The sequence below is a fragment of the Spironucleus salmonicida genome, chromosome 2 (genome assembly GCF_000497125.1).
Source record: "Spironucleus salmonicida strain ATCC 50377 chromosome 2, whole genome shotgun sequence".
Taxonomy (NCBI): Eukaryota; Fornicata; order Diplomonadida; family Hexamitidae; genus Spironucleus; species Spironucleus salmonicida.
The window spans coordinates 87,611-106,192 of record NC_090597.1 but is presented as its reverse complement, the minus strand read 5'-3'; the positions used below and the strand labels follow the sequence as shown (position 1 = coordinate 106,192).

Genomic DNA, 18,582 nt, shown 5'->3' with positions numbered 1-18,582 from the left:
GCCCTTGGGATGGTAGCCAACAAGGCACGAACTGCATCAAATTCCCTTGCAGAAAGTGTAATTAGTATGCGCGTACGGTGCGCAAACTACGATGGGCCTGGAAAGTCGGTTCTATCATTGTATAAGTCTCAGGAGAGCCTACTCTGGAGGTTTCCGTAAGTGTCCTGCACAGTGTATTCTGTGAAAATTTAGAGGTAGTTCGGAGACTTGGTACGGCTACTTGCAGGAAATTCCTTATTTTTGGTGTTATATAGATTAGCTTTATTACACATATCATAAGGTAATATAGTATTTTCTTCAATAGTATTCGACTAATGCTGCGTAATTCAGCAAATAATTTTTCGAGTAGCAAAAATATACTTAATATTATATGTTTATAATAATAAATTTTTGTAAGTAATAGGTAAAAAGAATAATTTGGTAAATGACGACTTTAGCAAATTTAGTAATTTATGGTTAAAATTTAGTTATTGCTTAGGTTTATATAAAAATATTAGTAAATGAAGGCCTAGCTGGTAATTTTTTAAGGATAGAATACTTATTGGTAAAGTTTATATATGAAACGATATTTATAATGAAAGGTAGTTAAACTTGGTTTATTATAATTAAGGATGGGTTGGTACACGCTTATTTTTGAGATATAATATTTTATCAGATTAATCTAGGTTGATAGTAGATTTTGATTAATTTTTGTTTACTTATTTGAAATATTTATTAAGTACAAAAATTCTAGTATAGTTATAACAATATTACACTTAAGACAGTTAAAACTATTTCCAAATTTATAATTATATTTCCTTTCTCCATATATTCTTGTGATCGCTATTAAAATATTGAAAAATACTGCTTTAAAACTTTGATGCAGTGAATTTAAAGTTTAATAAATATTCAGATATATCCTATCAATTCTTGAAATAATAAATTATTATTAACAGCGAATAAGTACAGTTACTTGATATAGTTATGGGATTTGTCGTTAAAAATTTATCTTTAGGCAATGCAAACTAATTAATCATAATATTTTAGAACATTTTATCCTTTAATTTGTTTTAAGTATAATATTTTTGCAATAAACTTATTTATAATCTTAATTATATATTAAATAATTATATGAATGCTTATTTTCAAAAAATATGTTAATAATAAATTATTCCTAATTATGTGATTCTTTATCATTAAACATAAATTCTAAGAATATCATTAATTTTATAATAATTTTTCCAATTAACTATGGAGTATATATTTCTTATATAATACTTAAACATGAATTTGATAATAAAAATATTAATCATTAAGAAAAATTGTTATTAAAAACTAATATTATCAAACTTATTTAACTGGTATAAAAATGTGAATGCAATTGTAAGAAATAGCTTTAATTTAGTTTATTAATTATCAGTTGTATGGTATTCTTAGATTATAAATATTTCCAGAAGTATTCCTCTAAGAATATTTATAATCAGAATTTAAATAAATAATACATTAAATTTAAATTACAACCAGTAATAAATATAATAATTATATTACTAAAATCGCATTACTTTAAATGAAATATTATATATATGTATATTGATTTAGAAATAAATATAAATGAAGCTACTACTTTTGATAACCATCTTACTAGTAAATCTATAAGTATCATTTTATATTCAATTAATATTATTTACTTCTAGCCTATTTTAATTACAATTTCCTTTAATGGCTATGTAATACCATTCGTAAACTAAAACTTAATATTAATCATATAAAAATATACAGTTTTTATGCAGTTAATCTTATAATTTTTACTTTACAAGCAATTAAATCAAAGTTTATTGAAATTTTATAATAATATAATTGAAAATTTTCAAAATATCGAGTTATGATATTTCGCATAACATAATAATAGTTAGTGAATCGATGCTAATTATAGAAGCGGATTAACAGAATATCAATTATCCATTACTAGTTTAATAATTTATAAAATTATATATAAATTATTAATATTTTAATGTATTGATACTCAAATTTGTCGTAGTTATCATTATAAATTGATCTTAAATGTGAAATTATTTAGAAAACAAAAATGTGCATATAAAACTAAGAATTCTTTAACATTTTATTGTGTTCAGCGCTGCGATGAATAAACATATCTAATTTAATAAGAGTATACCATATGTACTTGGTAATACAATTTCGAAAATATAAATAACTTAAGTTTAATATAAATTATTTGGATTATATACAATATTTATTAAGAGTTATGCTATATTTTATAACACTATAGAAGAAACTTTATTTTAAATAAAATTTATTATGTTAATTATTTTATGAGCTCATGGGACATATAATAATATTAATCATTATATAATTAATTTAAATTATTATATATTAAATTTTCACTACAAATAAGAAAGTATTTTGTGAAATTAATAATTTACAAAATAAAATCTTAGTAAATAATAATTTATCATCTCGTAAGAATTATGTTAAGTAAATATTTTTATTCTTATATAAAAACATTATCATGATTAACTAATAATTTCTAAATATATCCTTCAAATCTGGCGTAATAAAATAGTTAGTGCATCACAATGAATATAATAGCAGCATATATTATTAAAAATAAATGTTATATATCAGAATCTACAATTAATGTATTTTATTGGCCGGAATGTGATAAAATTCTATTAACATTATTACTAACTATAAGATATCTCTTTCCGAAATTAAATGTTTTTTTTAATTGTTTTACAAGTGAAATAAAATGACAATAGTTTTATAATTCTGACGCTAGTAGTATACATTTAAGAATTATGCAAATTATACAATTTATATATTGTATCCGACTATATTATATTTTCTATATAAATTGTGATTATATTTATTACTCAAAATTATATCTTAATAGTTATATAAAAGATAAGACAATATGTTGAATTTACTCCGGATTTTACCATTTTGTGATTAAATTATCTGCAAACATGTAAATATATAAAATGACATAAATGTTATTATTTTAAGCTTTAGTTTAATAAATATATTCTAACAATAACACATATAAAATAAAAAGACTACCGATTAACAATATTAGAACACAACTTAAAAATAAGATAACAGGAAGAGTATGTATCATTGGTAATACTAACAAAAATAATTTTAAACGTAAAGTATAATAAACATATAGCCAGTAATATAATTTTATTAATTTCATTAGACTAATGCTGAGTAAATGTATCGTTAGTTTCATGATAAAAGTTAAAATTGTAAAAATATTTCTCAAAATAAAGTAAATAATTTATCCATACTTTACAATATATTATCCAGATACTGTACCTAGTCTTAAGTTTAAGTATAAATATTATACTCTACTAATAATTAATATGATACCACTGACATAATAACAAAGTTTACTATTTAGAAAATGCTTGGTATCCTCCTAGCGTAGTATCCAATAGTACTTATTCACGGGTTTGATTCGTCTGCCCACTATATGTCCCATATGAAATAAGTTATAGAAAAAGAGATGCCATAAACGACTGTAATCAACTGTGAAATCGGAAATGGTGAATGGGACTCTATTTTTATGGAAGTGGCCTAATAGGTTAATCTTCTTGCAGAATGCATCACCAAACACAATGTTACATCAAGGGGATATATTGGAGTTGGTCACAACTAAGGTGCTTACCTAATGAGAGCTTTGTTAGAGCAGCATAACCACGAGATGGCCCCAATGGTCAGATTTATCTCCCTCTCAGGGCCTCAGGGTGGTTTCTTTTGTGGAGTAAAATCTGAGTGTTAAGGTTAGTATCTGCCTAAATTTGTCTAAAGATTTATGTTCTACATGTAGTACAAAGGCTTTACCCAGTCAAATCTTGGTCCTTCTCAATACTGGAGAAATCCATACAAATTAAAATCGTACACTAAGAAGGCGAGATCCCTCCCCTTACTCGATAATATCCGTGACTATGATCCGCAAAGAAAGGCAAACTTCATGTCTGTTGACAAAATTGTGTTGTTCGGGGGTTCTACAGATGAGGTTATTACCCCATGGTAGAGCGCATTCTTTGGTACATGGAAGGCAGGCACTGATGCAGAAGTTTAACTTTACCACGAACGTGATGAATATAAATAGGATACTTTCGGGTTAAAATCCATGGTCGAACAGAACAGAGTATTCTTTGAAGAGACAGAATTACATCATGGAGACTACAAGTATAATGACGACTTTATTGTAAACAGACTTGTCCCGTACTTGAGAACTGACTGATAATTCATATACACTAGTAATTAATTAATATATTTTACATCTTCAGAATAATCAATAATTATATTATATTTGCGACTAGGAGGACTACTTAACTTCTCTATTCTAAAGAACTATGAAATACTTAGATAAATCGAAGATTGCAGAATCTAATTTATACTAGAACAATTTAAAGCAATTTCCTTTTAATTGTTAGAAGTGAAAGATTTTGATGTACAATAATGCATTTCTTTAAATTTAATAAAAGTTATTTATGCTGTTAATCTAAATATTTATTTGGCTTGGACTATATTTCTAGAATAGATTGATAAGTAATCCACATAAAAATACAGAAAATCTCCCTAAGTTCTAAATTTATTCGTAACATTAATAGATTATAATAAATTTCTCTTCTCAATACATATAAATCATATATAATTCATGATAATGTTCATATTTCTAAACCTAAATCACTATTTTTTCGTATAATATAATGTAAGAATAAGAATTGGTAAGAAATTTCATAGTGGTAGCAAACTAGATATTATGAAATAGTTTGTAGAATTCTAATAATTTATGTTCCCCAAAAGAATTCATTCAACTTATATATACATTAATATATCATAATTATTATCTAAATTACAACGTTTTCTGTTATCTTGTTACAATTAATTTCGCTATACAATCATCTTAGCAAGAAAATGAATGACTAGTATTGCTAATATGGACTCTAAACTGAATATATATAACCTGCAGTATTTACTTACTATCGATACCATTACTATATATATTCGATTCCCTAGTATCTTTGTATTACACATAGATCTAGATGAATATATTTATTATTTTCATGATACAGATAATATTTATTCTTTAATTTTTAACATTTAATCTCAAAATATTTGTATAAAATTATATAATAATACTATTTCTATTTATTATAAATATTGTTTTATCTAGAAACTTCATTTTTATATTATAAATTATTACTTTTAATCCAAAATAATTTATATCAAATTAATATCATATTACACTTTACATATCATTTCTATTATTAATAACTTTTATATTGTTATCATATTTTTAATAATTCTAGGTTTTTTTAATCAAATTACCGCATATATATCTACTACTAAAAATACGCAAATCAATTATCTTCAAAAAACAATAAAACATCAAAACTTATTATTTTATTTTATCAGAATAATTGTCATGAATCATTACGCTCCAAATGACGTCCCAATGCGCTGCAGCTGCGGACACTTCATGCCCTGAGAAAACTTACTGTCCCGCCGATGCAACAAATTTTCCAACGGACTGCATTCCATGCCACGACTCATGCCTCACCTGTTCCGCAGGTGATTCAGATAAGTGTTTAACATGCCCAGATGGCACCTTTTCAAGCAACACCTCTTGCGTAAAATGTAATGAAAAATGTGCTAAGTGCTCTGGATCTGCTACTAACTGCTCAGAATGTGTCAGTGGAAATGCTCTTAATGGCAATGAATGTACAATGTGCTTCGCGGGTGCAACCAAAAATTGCACTTGCGGAACTGCCGTAAACTGCTCCACCTGCGATTCAGGATAGACTAAATGTGGCATTTGCGCAAACGGGAACATCATGGCTGCAGGGGTCTGCCAAACCTGTGCAGGCGACCAACCGATTCCGTGTGTTTGCGATAATGCTAAAAATTGTCTCTTTTGTGGTGGTGATATTGATTCTTGTGGAGCCTGTTTTGGAGGCTTCGATTTGAACTCTACCCCACAATGCTCTAAATGCAAGGTCGGCTTCTTTGAGAGCTCTGGCAATCCCAAAATATGTACTGCCTGCCAACCAAACTGCAGCGTTTGTGATAGTGCTAGTACCTGCACGTCCTGTGCCAACGGATACATTCTGGGGGGAGGCGCCTGCACCGCCTGTACTCCCTCGCAAACTGAGGCCTGCACCTGCGGGTCCATGCCGAACTGCACGACCTGCGACTCGGACAGCATGGCCAAGTGTGCCACCTGCGTCAACAATTTTGACCCGGATGGCGCCTCCCCGTGCCAGTCGTGCCTGCCGGGATTTTTCAAGTCCGGGTCGGCCGGTAGCGAGACCTGCGTGGCATGCGCGGATAGGAACTGCAAGACCTGCTCCGTGAGCAAGGACGCCTGCACGGAATGCAAGGACGGCTATGAGATCACGGATGGCAAATGCGAGAAGAAATGTACGGTGGATGACAATTCCTGCTCCATGAACCAGGTATGCGACACAATATGCAAGGACTGTACGAGCAACTGCGCTACCTGTGCAGGGATGGTTAGCACCTGTAGAAGCTGCATCGCAGGATTCGTCTTGTAGGGCTAAGAGTGCCAAGCGTGCCCTGATGGCTGCGCAAACTGCGCGGATAACAAGGACGTGTGCCAGATCTGCAAAGATAACTTTTTTATCAAGGATGGGGCCTGCGCTGCCTGCAAGGATAACACTACCGAGCAATGCCAGTGTAATGTTGCCGTCCACTGCGCGACATGTGATAGCGGCGAAGCCGTAAAATGTGGCACCTGCGTAGCTGGGTACAAGAAGGCGATGGACGACTCCTGTTCCGTGTGCGTCGAGGGATATATAATGATGAAAGCTATCTGCATAAAATGCGAGGCGAAGTGCAAAACCTGTTCTCAGAGTACAGATGTCTGCGATACCTGTGAGGATGGGCACCAGATGACCATCAACCAGACCTGCTAGGCAAATTGTAGTGAGCTGACCAATGGTAACGCGTGCGTGAATGGAAGTGCGGCCAACTGCGGCGGGCTCGACCAGATCACCGATTGTAAGTGTGGGGCCGCTAGCAACTGCGCCTCCTGCGATAGCTAGAACACCAACAAGTGTGGAGCATGCATGGTTGGGTACAAGCTCGAAAACGAAGTATGCTCGACCTGCACAGATGATGCCGAGCAGGTTGGCTCGTTGTGCTTCATACGTGGCGAGGCGGAATCTAACAAACTCTCAGGTGGTGCTGTTGCCGGCATCGTGATCGCGGTCCTGCTAGTTGTAGGTATGCTTGTAGGTGGTATTTTCTGGTATATGAAGAAGTCTAAAGCGGCATCTGCGACTGAAGAGCAGTCTGCAGGGATGTAGGAGTGACGAAAGTTTAATGATGTTGCTAAATATAGGTCGAGAAGGCGATAATGGACGCTCTAGAAGCAGCTGTAAACTTCCAAGACAGACTAAATATAGAAATATTGGGTACTCTCAGTCTGGAATCCACTTATCGGCATGCTAGATCCCATTTTGGAATCTCACAACATTTCACGACCCTCATCTTTTAGAGTATGACTAGGTGCCCGCTGCGGAATTTCAGCACGATCCCGATCCATTTTCATTTACTTTCCATTTTTCGTTTTATTCCAACCATTCCCCCTTCCATCCCTCCACCAGGCTTTACAAGATTGCTATATAGCAGGAAGTCCTGTGTATTTTATTCAAAATCGATGGAGCCCACATCATGCCCTCTAGCCATCAGAACCATATGCCGTGGTCGCATAATACATGCTGAGCCTATGTAGTCTGCTCACCCCTTACACATATCTGCCTCCCGAATTTTTAGCTTGATGTAACGACGTCTGACGGCACCCAGGACTTTGTAACTTTTCCACGTGTGTAGTATAAATAGGACACTTGCTCTTATTAACCTCTTGGGATTTAGTCAAAGAATATACCATGTATTTTCTATAATGGATGAGCACCTTTATATACGTAGCAATCTGGACCATGCAATATTCGCCAGACAACATACGAACATCCAAAGTGAAAAGATGATGTAGTTTGATATATAAGTATATTAATAAATATGAAGGCATTATTTATATTACTATTAATTTTATTGATCATCAGAACTACTTGTGTGCAGCTGCACCAATCAGAATATATAGTTTTGCATGTTCCAAATCGGGTGCCCGTTCTATATGTAGAATTGTATGATGCTATCTAAATTTTGGATACAGAATCGATCATCGGATTATAGTCTTGATTTCGGCACTTTATATTTGTATAACATCACAGTCTAAGAAAACTGAGTTCATGATGGTTGGATAGTGAGCAATTTAATATACGAGTACCATACAAGCTATTGAACGCATTAAACGATATTTTATAACTGGTATAAGGAGTGAGCAGACTACATAGGCTCAGCATGTATTATGCGACCACGGCATATGGTTCTGATGGCTAGAGGGCATGATGTGGGCTCCATCGATTTTGAATAAAATACACAGGACTTCCTGCTATATAGCAATCTTGTAAAGCCTGGTGGAGGGATGGAAGGGGGAATGGTTGGAATAAAACGAAAAATGGAAAGTAAATGAAAATGGATCGGGATCGTGCTGAAATTCCGCAGCGGGCACCTAGTCATACTCTAAAAAATGAGGGTCGTGAAATGTTGTGAGATTCCAAAATGGGATCTAGCATGCCGATAAGTGGATTCCAGACTGAGAGTACCCAATATTTCTATATTTAGTCTGTCTTGGAAGTTTACAGCTGCTTCTAGAGCGTCCATTATCGCCTTCTCGACCTATATTTAGCAACATCATTAAACTTTCGTCACTCCTACATCCCTGCAGACTGCTCTTCAGTCGCAGATGCCGCTTTAGACTTCTTCATATACCAGAAAATACCACCTACAAGCATACCTACAACTAGCAGGACCGCGATCACGATGCCGGCAACAGCACCACCTGAGAGTTTGTTAGATTCCGCCTCGCCACGTATGAAGCACAACGAGCCAACCTGCTCGGCATCATCTGTGCAGGTCGAGCATACTTCGTTTTCGAGCTTGTACCCAACCATGCATGCTCCACACTTGTTGGTGTTCTAGCTATCGCAGGAGGCGCAGTTGCTAGCGGCCCCACACTTACAATCGGTGATCTGGTCGAGCCCGCCGCAGTTGGCCGCACTTCCATTCACGCACGCGTTACCATTGGTCAGCTCACTACAATTTGCCTAGCAGGTCTGGTTGATGGTCATCTGGTGCCCATCCTCACAGGTATCGCAGACATCTGTACTCTGAGAACAGGTTTTGCACTTCGCCTCGCATTTTATGCAGATAGCTTTCATCATTATATATCCCTCGACGCACACGGAACAGGAGTCGTCCATCGCCTTCTTGTACCCAGCTACGCAGGTGCCACATTTTACGGCTTCGCCGCTATCACATGTCGCGCAGTGGACGGCAACATTACACTGGCATTGCTCGGTAGTGTTATCCTTGCAGGCAGCGCAGGCCCCATCCTTGATAAAAAAGTTATCTTTGCAGATCTGGCACACGTCCTTGTTATCCGCGCAGTTTGCGCAGCCATCAGGGCACGCTTGGCACTCTTAGCCCTACAAGACGAATCCTGCGATGCAGCTTCTACAGGTGCTAACCATCCCTGCACAGGTAGCGCAGTTGCTCGTACAGTCCTTGCATATTGTGTCGCATACCTGGTTCATGGAGCAGGAATTGTCATCCACCGTACATTTCTTCTCGCATTTGCCATCCGTGATCTCATAGCCGTCCTTGCATTCCGTGCAGGCGTCCTTGCTCACGGAGCAGGTCTTGCAGTTCCTATCCGCGCATGCCACGCAGGTCTCGCTACCGGCCGACCCGGACTTGAAAAATCCCGGCAGGCACGACTGGCACGGGGAGGCGCCATCCGGGTCAAAATTGTTGACGCAGGTGGCACACTTGGCCATGCTGTCCGAGTCGCAGGTCGTGCAGTTCGGCATGGACCCGCAGGTGCAGGCCTCAGTTTGCGAGGGAGTACAGGCGGTGCAGGCGCCTCCCCCCAGAATGTATCCGTTGGCACAGGACGTGCAGGTACTAGCACTATCACAAGTAGAACAAGGAAAGGTACATGCTGTACATGTTTTAGGATTACTGTTAGTTTCGAAATAGCCGGATTTGCAAGTACTACAAGGTGAGGATCCAAAAATATCATAATTTCCTATGCAAGTTGCGCATTATTTTTTATTGGCAGTATCACATGTAGAACAATTATTAGCACTTCCATAAGTTCATTTTACTGCTTATCCTGACTTGCAGGCTACACAACTAGTTCCTGTTAAGAAATTTCCATTGGAGCATCCTTAACAAGTAGTCGCATTATCAGAGCACTTGGAGCATTTATCATTGCAAGATGCACATGATTCACCACTTAGAATTTTCCTGCGACGCAGGAAGAACATTTATCAGATCCAGCTTCAGAGCATGAAAGACATGATTCATCACATGCAATGCAGTTAGTTGGATACTCTGAAGCACTAGATTGACAGTAAAACGCTTCTGGGCATGATGTTTCTCCATCAGAATTACATTGAGCTGTCATTTTAGGTGTAATTATTTCTATCAAAACATTTTATTAGTAAAAAATAGTTAACTTTACTCGTTTCATTGTTTCTAGAAAAATAAATTAATACATAGATGTATGTTTTAAATACTTGTTTATGGTATGAGGAAAACTAGACTTAATATTACATATTAAATTTTATAATACATCATAATAATCTTAAAATGTTGTTTGTAAATGCTTTAATAGTATGATTTTATTTAATAAAAGGTTAGATTATAAATATAACTAGTATCTAATAAGATTATGAAAAATTACGTTATTAATTTGTATCACACTTATTGTATTTATCAATAATTATTATATGTTCAGCAAGTTAAATCAATGTTAAGAATAAATTATTATATTTACCAATATGTAAAACCGAAAAAACTTTTATATTTGTATTATTAAATCAAATTATTCATATTATGAGATAAAATAAAAATAAATTAATATACTTATATAAATTTAATTTTTTGCTTATAACAGAATGATAAAAGTCTGAATGCAATATATATTATTATATTAAATATAAGTACTCAAAACAACAAATTATTATAACAGCTTACAATAATATATTTAGTTTGTTTTATTTATTTTATAAAGTAGAGCAAATATAATATAGTTAAAAGTTAATATTTTGTTGCTAAAATAAAAATTATAATTTTGAAATATCCATAATAAAGTATCATTCAATTAACATAATATATTTGAAAAGCATTTATTTCCCATTTAAAAAAATCCAACACATCTAAAATTAGTATGGACTAAATAAAACATCAGTTAATTAATTTTATTCTCCAAATGCTAATTAGAATAATACTCATCTGTTATAATCTCTAATGGTATAATATATAAATAACATTCTTAAAATTTTATCCTGACATCTCTGATTCAAGAATATCATACAATATAAGTAATATTATATATTATATAAATATTATATATGGATATTTTAGTCTTCAGAAATATTAAGTATCTTTACTTGGTAATAAGCATATTAATCATATAAAATTAACATAATAACAGAATGAAACACTTATTTATTATAATGGAAAATTTCAGTTTGAGGAAAAATACGTATAGTTAGGCAGCATATTATATTCTTGTAGGCCACACTGATCGGCCCGGTGACGATCATCGCGCACGACATTCTGCAGCTGGCCCAGCGGTTCACGTCCATGGAGAAGGACGTGCTGGGAACGGCGGACCAGCTCGGGATGCGCGTCGCGCTGCAGCGGCTGGACGCCGGGATTCGCATGGTGGCGGAGTACCTGGGCGAGAGGGAGTGACAGGGTAAACAAGAATATATCACTGGTCCTGGGACTTCTTGGACTTGGAGGTGTGCTTCTTCTCGTCCTCGAGTCTGGCGACACCGCCGTCGCGGATGACGACGTCCTTGAAGATCTCGTTGAGCTCCTTGTCCTTGCGGATGGCGTTCACGATGTTGTTGGGGGTGATACGCTTGGTGGACTTCTTGTCCTTCTGGTTGAGGGCTTCCTTGAACACCTCGTCGATGACGGACTCGAGGATGGCGGCCATGTAGACGGGGGCGTCGGAGGAGATACGGTCGGCGTAGCGGCCCTCCTTGAGATGCCTGTGGATACGACCGACGGGGAAGATGATACCGGCACGGGTGGATCTGGACTTGGCTTTGTTGTCAATGGCCATTTTTGAAGGGGAAAATCGGGGGAGCGGGGGCGACGGGCCTAGCGACTCGCGCAGGTTCGAATTTCTTAAAATCTTATATTAGTACTTTTATACATATTAGTAGTAATTCCTCAACTTTTAACTAATATAAATGCTTTAGTAAAAAGTTTAATTTTGTGTAGCTAGAAATATTAGTTGTAATATTTTATCTCAGCTAGATCTATATATGTATTTAACCATTAAAATCACTTCTAACCAACGTCAAATTTGAGATAAAAGTACTTTTCTTCCTAAAATTAAATCATTACTCGAAAACAACTTCAAACTATTAAATTCACTGATACTACCAATCTTAATTCAAAACTGCCTATATATCTACAAAATCAGGTTCGGGTAAACTCAAATTATCCGAAATTGACAAATTGCATTACGCCAAACGAATATCGCTCATTTAGATTAGTCTAGGCTGTTCCTCAGTCATACAATTTAAATGCGGACTGAGAGGTATACGACAGCCTTCACCTAAACGATCACTTTTCATTCTCCTTAAGTTATGTGTATTCATTTTTAGCTCCTGATATAGGTTAAAATGTAGTTTTATAGATATATTATAATATGCTATTTTGATAGGAAACTGGTGCAACAAAATTTAAGTTTAATTTTGATTTATTAACAAATCATAAAATATTATATTAGAATAGATTTTCATAAAAAATCGATTTTAGATAAAATGAAGTATACTGATGTTACAATTATTAAATTAAAATTAGGAAAACAGAAATTCCTGTAAATAGTAGGTTTATTTTTAGAATTAATAAATATTTTAAGTGGTAAGAAAACAGTGTATATGTAGGGTTGAAGTTGAATATATTATAGTATACTGAAAATAAATTCGTATATTTATAAAACTAAGATGAAATAAGTTATAAGAAAAATATACAATCATATAATAGAGATTAACACTAGTCCAATTTAAATCAGTATAAAATAAAACTAATCAATGGTCATAACGGAAGATAAAAAATTAAGTTGACATTTTCAACTTAAATTATTGTCAATACTTTTTCTAGAATATTTTAATTACACCAGAATAATATAAAAGTTTCTTATTACCTAAAGCAATATATAATTACACTAAGTTTACAGTTTCATTTCATACGTATTATATGCATATAATATTACTTTTAATTTAAAATAATGAAAAATTTAAATATGTACCAGATGTAAAGTATTAACAGGTATACTAGTAACAGATATTTATAATAAATTTATATGTAAAAGGTATATTTAGATTTAACTAATAAAATAAACTACTTACGACGCTACCTTAATATTTAAATATACAAGTTGCATGCCGAAAGTACGTGAAACTCAGATGTTACCAACAATAATTTGTTTTAAAGTATTAACTAGTTTAATCGCTTTATTTTGATATTAAACAGTACTTAACTTAATAAACTATAGACATTAATTTTTGTGAATTTTCCAGCTTGTTGTGGTCCTTTAATTAAATCCCACTTTCATATAGTCCTAACCAAAATTCACTTAAACATATATAATAAGAGCCACCAAAATCATCATGAACTAGTATCCGCTGTTATACCTTTGAATTATGATTCCACCACCTTAACTAAATTGCTTCTACTAGCTACCAGTAGGTCGATTTACCTAATTAAATCTCTCCTACTCCAATAATCTATAATTTTCTCCATAGTTACTGCTAAAATCGACCATTTATTTTTATTATTCAAATATTACGTATCAGTAACCCGACCATGCAAATTCTTCACTCAGTATATCTAGCTGCTGGAATTATTCCTCGTCAGTAGCTCAGCGCTATTATACTCATCACTTTTAATAGATTTGCGCTTTTTCACTATCTTAACTACAATAACAATTCCTATGATCAAACAAACTCCCGCTATAACGCCAAGTACGATATATATTATCTGATTTGTACCTAAATTTGTCTTGCAAAGCTCTGGATTTTTAGTACAGTCCACGCACTGCCCATCTACGTTTTTCAATCCATCCAGACATGTACCACAGCCGCCGTTGCTATCGCACGAAACGCAGTTTGCTACGAGTTTTCCGCAGTTGCAGACGCCTCCCAACTGCATTTCTGAGCAGCTTACGCACGCTCCATCCCTGAAGATTGCGCCGATCGCACATAAACTGCATTAGTCTTTATCGCATATAGCGCATTATTTTATCATTGTTCCGGCGCAGTTGCACTCTTCGCTACTGATTTCTACGCATCTCGTGCAGGCTACCCCGTTTTTAAAGAAATCGCTCTGGCACAAATCGCAGGATCCGACCATACTGCACTATTGACAATTTGGTGTGCACACCTTGCAGACATTCGGTTTTCCTGGTAATATCTCGCAAATCTGTCCCGTTGGGCACTTTACGCTCTCGCTGCACAAGTTCTGCACGCATACACCGTTGACCAATTATGACTCTAGTACGCACTCAGCGCAGCCGGAGTCGTTACATTTTGCGCAATTGGGAATCTGCAGCCCCTGACACGTGCAACTTGAGCCAATTGGTAAGGAATTCTAACATAGTACGCAGGCGGTGCCTTGCAGACTGTAGTTCTCTATACAGGCCTTGCAGATGTTTTCCATGCACTAGCCGCAGTTTTCCACATTTGCAGAGCCGCATGTGCAGATCTTTCCTAGCGGTTAGCTGAACGCGCAGGTTTAGCATTGGTTCTCTTGTAAGTAGCTGTCAGTTTTGCAGCTAAGGCAGTTATTTGCTGAAGTTTAGCAGGTCTCACAGGTTTCTGAGCACTTCTCGCACAGGTTTGCTAAGTTTGCGCTGATCTAGCAGAACTAGCCTTTTACGCATTCCTCATTAGTCTGGCATTCATCGGCGACGCACTCTCTTTATATCAGCTTGAACTCACCTAAACACGCACGACAGCCTGTAGAATCACACGAAACACAGTTTTACACTCCTTATCCCTGGCAGTCGCAGGAACTGCCTATTGGTTGAGTTATAGAGCAGGCAACACATGCGTTACTATCTGGACGGTATCCATTTATGCACGAATTACACACATTATCACCGCATAAGCCACAATTTTCAATCTTCATTAAACCGCAGTTGCAAGCAGCACCCGGCTCCTAATTAAAGCTGCAATTTATGCAAACTGCGTTAACTAAAAACTTGTTGGGACCACAGGATATGCAGTTCTCAGCTGAACCTGCACATTAATCACAGCTATCCGCACAAGTCACGCATGCATTAGTCACAATACTACTTGTTTAACAAAACTGCCCTCTTTTACATTCAGAATCTATTAAGCACTCATCTGCTAGACATACCTACCCCTTAAGTGTCAAAGGGGTCTTGCACGCGCTGCACCCAATATCATCACAGGAGATGCAATTTGTTATGCTAAAGCCTTAGCACGTGCAGTAACGTCCTAATTACTATTCTTCTGAGCACAAAGTGCATTTATCAGCCTCTAATCTGAACCCGCTGACGCAGATTTCGCAGACATTATCACCACATTTGCCGCAATTATCAACCAGAATATCGCCGCACTAACACTAAACCCCAGCAGCTATGCTAGTGCCACACGTTTTACACACATTCTAGTCCAAAAACATACCATTCTTGCAGCTTAAGCACTTATTTTCATTTTCTGTGCAGGATTGACACATGCTCCCGCAGGCCTTGCACAAATTCACCTCACTGGGACTAACCGCACAGAACTCCGATTTTGCACAGTCTGCATCGCTCTAGCACTGGTCCTTAATGCAGCCTCCCGAAATCAGCTTGAATTCGCTCCTGCACTTAGCGCACGAATTCCCATTGCATTCAGCGCAGTTCTCTAGTTTTGCATTTCCGCACTGACATTTTCCGCCGATTTCCATGCTCGCAGCGCACGGCAGGCAGCGTTCCGGTGTCTCAAAATAGCCGTTTAGGCACTGGCTGCAATTTAACGGACCGCTGCAAATTAGGCAGTTTGAGATGCAAATATTGCACGTTCCATCTGTGAAGAAGTAACCGTGCGTGCAGCTGCTGCAGCTCTCCCCATCGCAGCCCGCACAATTTAGCTTTATGTTATATTTTGCGCCACATCGGCAGGATGTGCCAATTGGCTAGTCTGGGTCGCACAGGAGGCAGGCAGTTTCGGGATCATGAATCAGGGGGCAGTAGTAGGGCGATCCGCAGTTTTCCTTGATTGAGCTGCACGTTCCGGCTACGTTTCCCATAAAAATAATAAAAGGAAAGAGACATAGAATATTGAGTGAAAATGGGTTAAATTTGCGTATTAATGTAGTTGTAAAAATTCTGTTAAGTGAAATACTAGCAATACTAAATAAATCATGGGTACAGGTTAAAAATTCAGAAAATGTTATATATTTATAACCAGTTTAAATTGAGAAAGAAAATATACAGAGCTAACTATAATGTATAATATAATTGTAAATATGAAATAATGATTTGTTTAAGAAACCTATTTGCCAAAAATTAGATAATTTGCTTGTATATTATTGTTAAAATTAGTAATAAAATACTTAATTGTATACTTATTGTTATTAAGCGAAAAATAATTAAAATATATTTATAGGTTTAGTAATAATATTTATTTAGAATTCGTTAAAATAGATTAAAAATTTGTTAAATTTTATGTAGTAAAAATAATTGCCATAATAAGAATAATAAAACTTAATAAAGATTTAACTTATAGATTATCTCTATTCTAAAAGATATATTATTTATTAATGATTAGAAACTGTCATGAGTTACTAAAATATTAACCAGCATTAAACATTTATCATAAGACTTTAAAAAATAGTTTCAACTACTTATTTTACACAAATAGCAAAATCTAAGGCTGTTATTCAATACATGCTTCTAACGCAATATCATATATAATTTACCTACTTTATAATTTTAAGAGCTTATAATATATTTTAATATAACAAATAATAATGGATATAATATAAATTATTTTATTACTTAGGTAATCAAATAACGCATAATGCTATTTAGCATATATATTGCTTATCATATAGAATTTAGAAATAGTATAAGATGAAAAGATTTTTTCTCTTAAAAAGTTATTGGAATTTTAAGAATTTGTTTTTAATATTATTATATATATATAATTAAATATTACATCTTGTTAAAACATTTAGATATCCATCTAATTAATAACTGAATAATGGAGCACGCGCAAAGTAATCTTTCAATTATATTTTAAGCTAAGATATATAATCAAAATTATATATTTCTATTTCAGTTTTATTCTTTACTGTTAAATGTTTTTAATGCTAAAATATGTTTAAACCAATGCAAATTTAGGAAATACATATTTTATAACAATTAAAATTACGTTGCAAATAATAATTTCTATTTTTTTACAAAGAAAAACTATGGGTATAATGAATCAACTAGCTCATCATTAGGTTTTGTTACTTTTATCATAAAATTATCTGTCACTTTGATGCCCAATAATAATTTAGAATCAATTACTTTTATTTTAGTAATTATATATTATTCTAGCTTAAAACCAGTTACAAATAACAGCATCTAATTTTAAATAAATTGATACAACTTTGTTCCATATAAATTAATTCCAAAAGAGCTTTATACTAGCATATTTTTCACAAATATAATCCACAAAAATTATTAAATCTTTAGCGTTTAACATTATAATTGATTCTGGAAAACACGTTTTATCAATATTGAATGAATCTAAACTGAAACGGTTAATAGAAACTGTATCTTTAAAAACGATAAATTTAAATCAATGTGCAGTCCTTACTATTATAAGAATTGAAGGCATTAAATCAGAGCTATTTAAGATATCGTAATTACTTCTTTGCTAATATTAAACAAAATAATAATAATTCTTTGCATATTCTGCATCAGAATATCGGTAATAAACATTAATATTAGTCTACATGCTTACTAATTCATAGAGATGAATAGTTTTATATTTATAGAATTTGAAATTTCCTATTTAAAAAATATTATTTCCAAAAGCGTAAAAGTTGAGAATATTACCAAGTTAGAGTTAGTTTTTATATAAACTTTCTCTGTTAACACTATTCCATTATATAATATAAGACCATGCACAAAGGTACAAATAAGCTTAATAGAAACTATTCCAGTTTCATATAGAATCTGGGACAAATTGTTATAAGAAAACATGAATAAACTATTTTCTTAGATTTTAGATTATAGTTTATTTTATACGAATTAAGTAAGTTTACGATCGCTAAATATGCATTAGTGATAATTTTACTACTAAATATCTTAGGAAAATAAATTTTGCCGGTATATATTTTTGAGACGTATTCTTTAATTAAGTTTAAAAATTAGTGTATTAGCAACTTCTGATT

At 34.1% G+C, this 18,582-nt stretch overlaps 6 protein-coding genes across 6 annotated transcripts; 2 read left to right on the top strand and 4 right to left on the bottom strand. All coding sequences in view use genetic code 6, as the record gives it.

Moving 5' to 3' along the window:
• Positions 1 to 3,403: 3,403 nt before the first annotated feature.
• On the top strand, positions 3,404 to 4,249 carry SS50377_21342 (Palmitoyl-protein thioesterase; the record flags this gene model as incomplete). Its single annotated transcript, XM_067905274.1, has 1 exon — positions 3,404 to 4,249. One exon carries the CDS (start codon positions 3,404 to 3,406, stop codon positions 4,247 to 4,249), a length of 846 nt encoding a protein of 281 aa, XP_067766591.1.
• Positions 4,250 to 5,456: 1,207 nt separating this feature from the next.
• Positions 5,457 to 7,346, top strand: SS50377_21341 (Cysteine-rich membrane protein 2; the record flags this gene model as incomplete). The annotated part of the gene is made up of 1 exon (XM_067905273.1): positions 5,457 to 7,346. The coding sequence occupies one exon, from the start codon at positions 5,457 to 5,459 to the stop codon at positions 7,344 to 7,346; it is 1,890 nt and encodes a 629-aa protein (XP_067766590.1).
• Positions 7,347 to 8,801: 1,455 nt separating this feature from the next.
• Positions 8,802 to 9,965, bottom strand: SS50377_21340 (Cysteine-rich membrane protein 2; the record flags this gene model as incomplete). The annotated part of the gene is made up of 1 exon (XM_067905272.1): positions 8,802 to 9,965. One exon carries the CDS (start codon positions 9,963 to 9,965, stop codon positions 8,802 to 8,804), a length of 1,164 nt encoding a protein of 387 aa, XP_067766589.1.
• A 1,913-nt stretch (positions 9,966 to 11,878) lies between these two features.
• Positions 11,879 to 12,238, bottom strand: SS50377_21339 (Histone H2A; the record flags this gene model as incomplete). Its single annotated transcript, XM_067905271.1, has 1 exon — positions 11,879 to 12,238. The coding sequence occupies one exon, from the start codon at positions 12,236 to 12,238 to the stop codon at positions 11,879 to 11,881; it is 360 nt and encodes a 119-aa protein (XP_067766588.1).
• A 1,350-nt stretch (positions 12,239 to 13,588) lies between these two features.
• SS50377_21338 (uncharacterized protein) lies at positions 13,589 to 13,951 on the bottom strand (the record flags this gene model as incomplete). Its single annotated transcript, XM_067905270.1, has 1 exon — positions 13,589 to 13,951. The coding sequence occupies one exon, from the start codon at positions 13,949 to 13,951 to the stop codon at positions 13,589 to 13,591; it is 363 nt and encodes a 120-aa protein (XP_067766587.1).
• A 56-nt stretch (positions 13,952 to 14,007) lies between these two features.
• SS50377_21337 (Cysteine-rich membrane protein 2) lies at positions 14,008 to 16,443 on the bottom strand (the record flags this gene model as incomplete). Its single annotated transcript, XM_067905269.1, has 1 exon — positions 14,008 to 16,443. The coding sequence occupies one exon, from the start codon at positions 16,441 to 16,443 to the stop codon at positions 14,008 to 14,010; it is 2,436 nt and encodes an 811-aa protein (XP_067766586.1).
• Between the last annotated feature and the right edge of the window lie 2,139 nt (positions 16,444 to 18,582).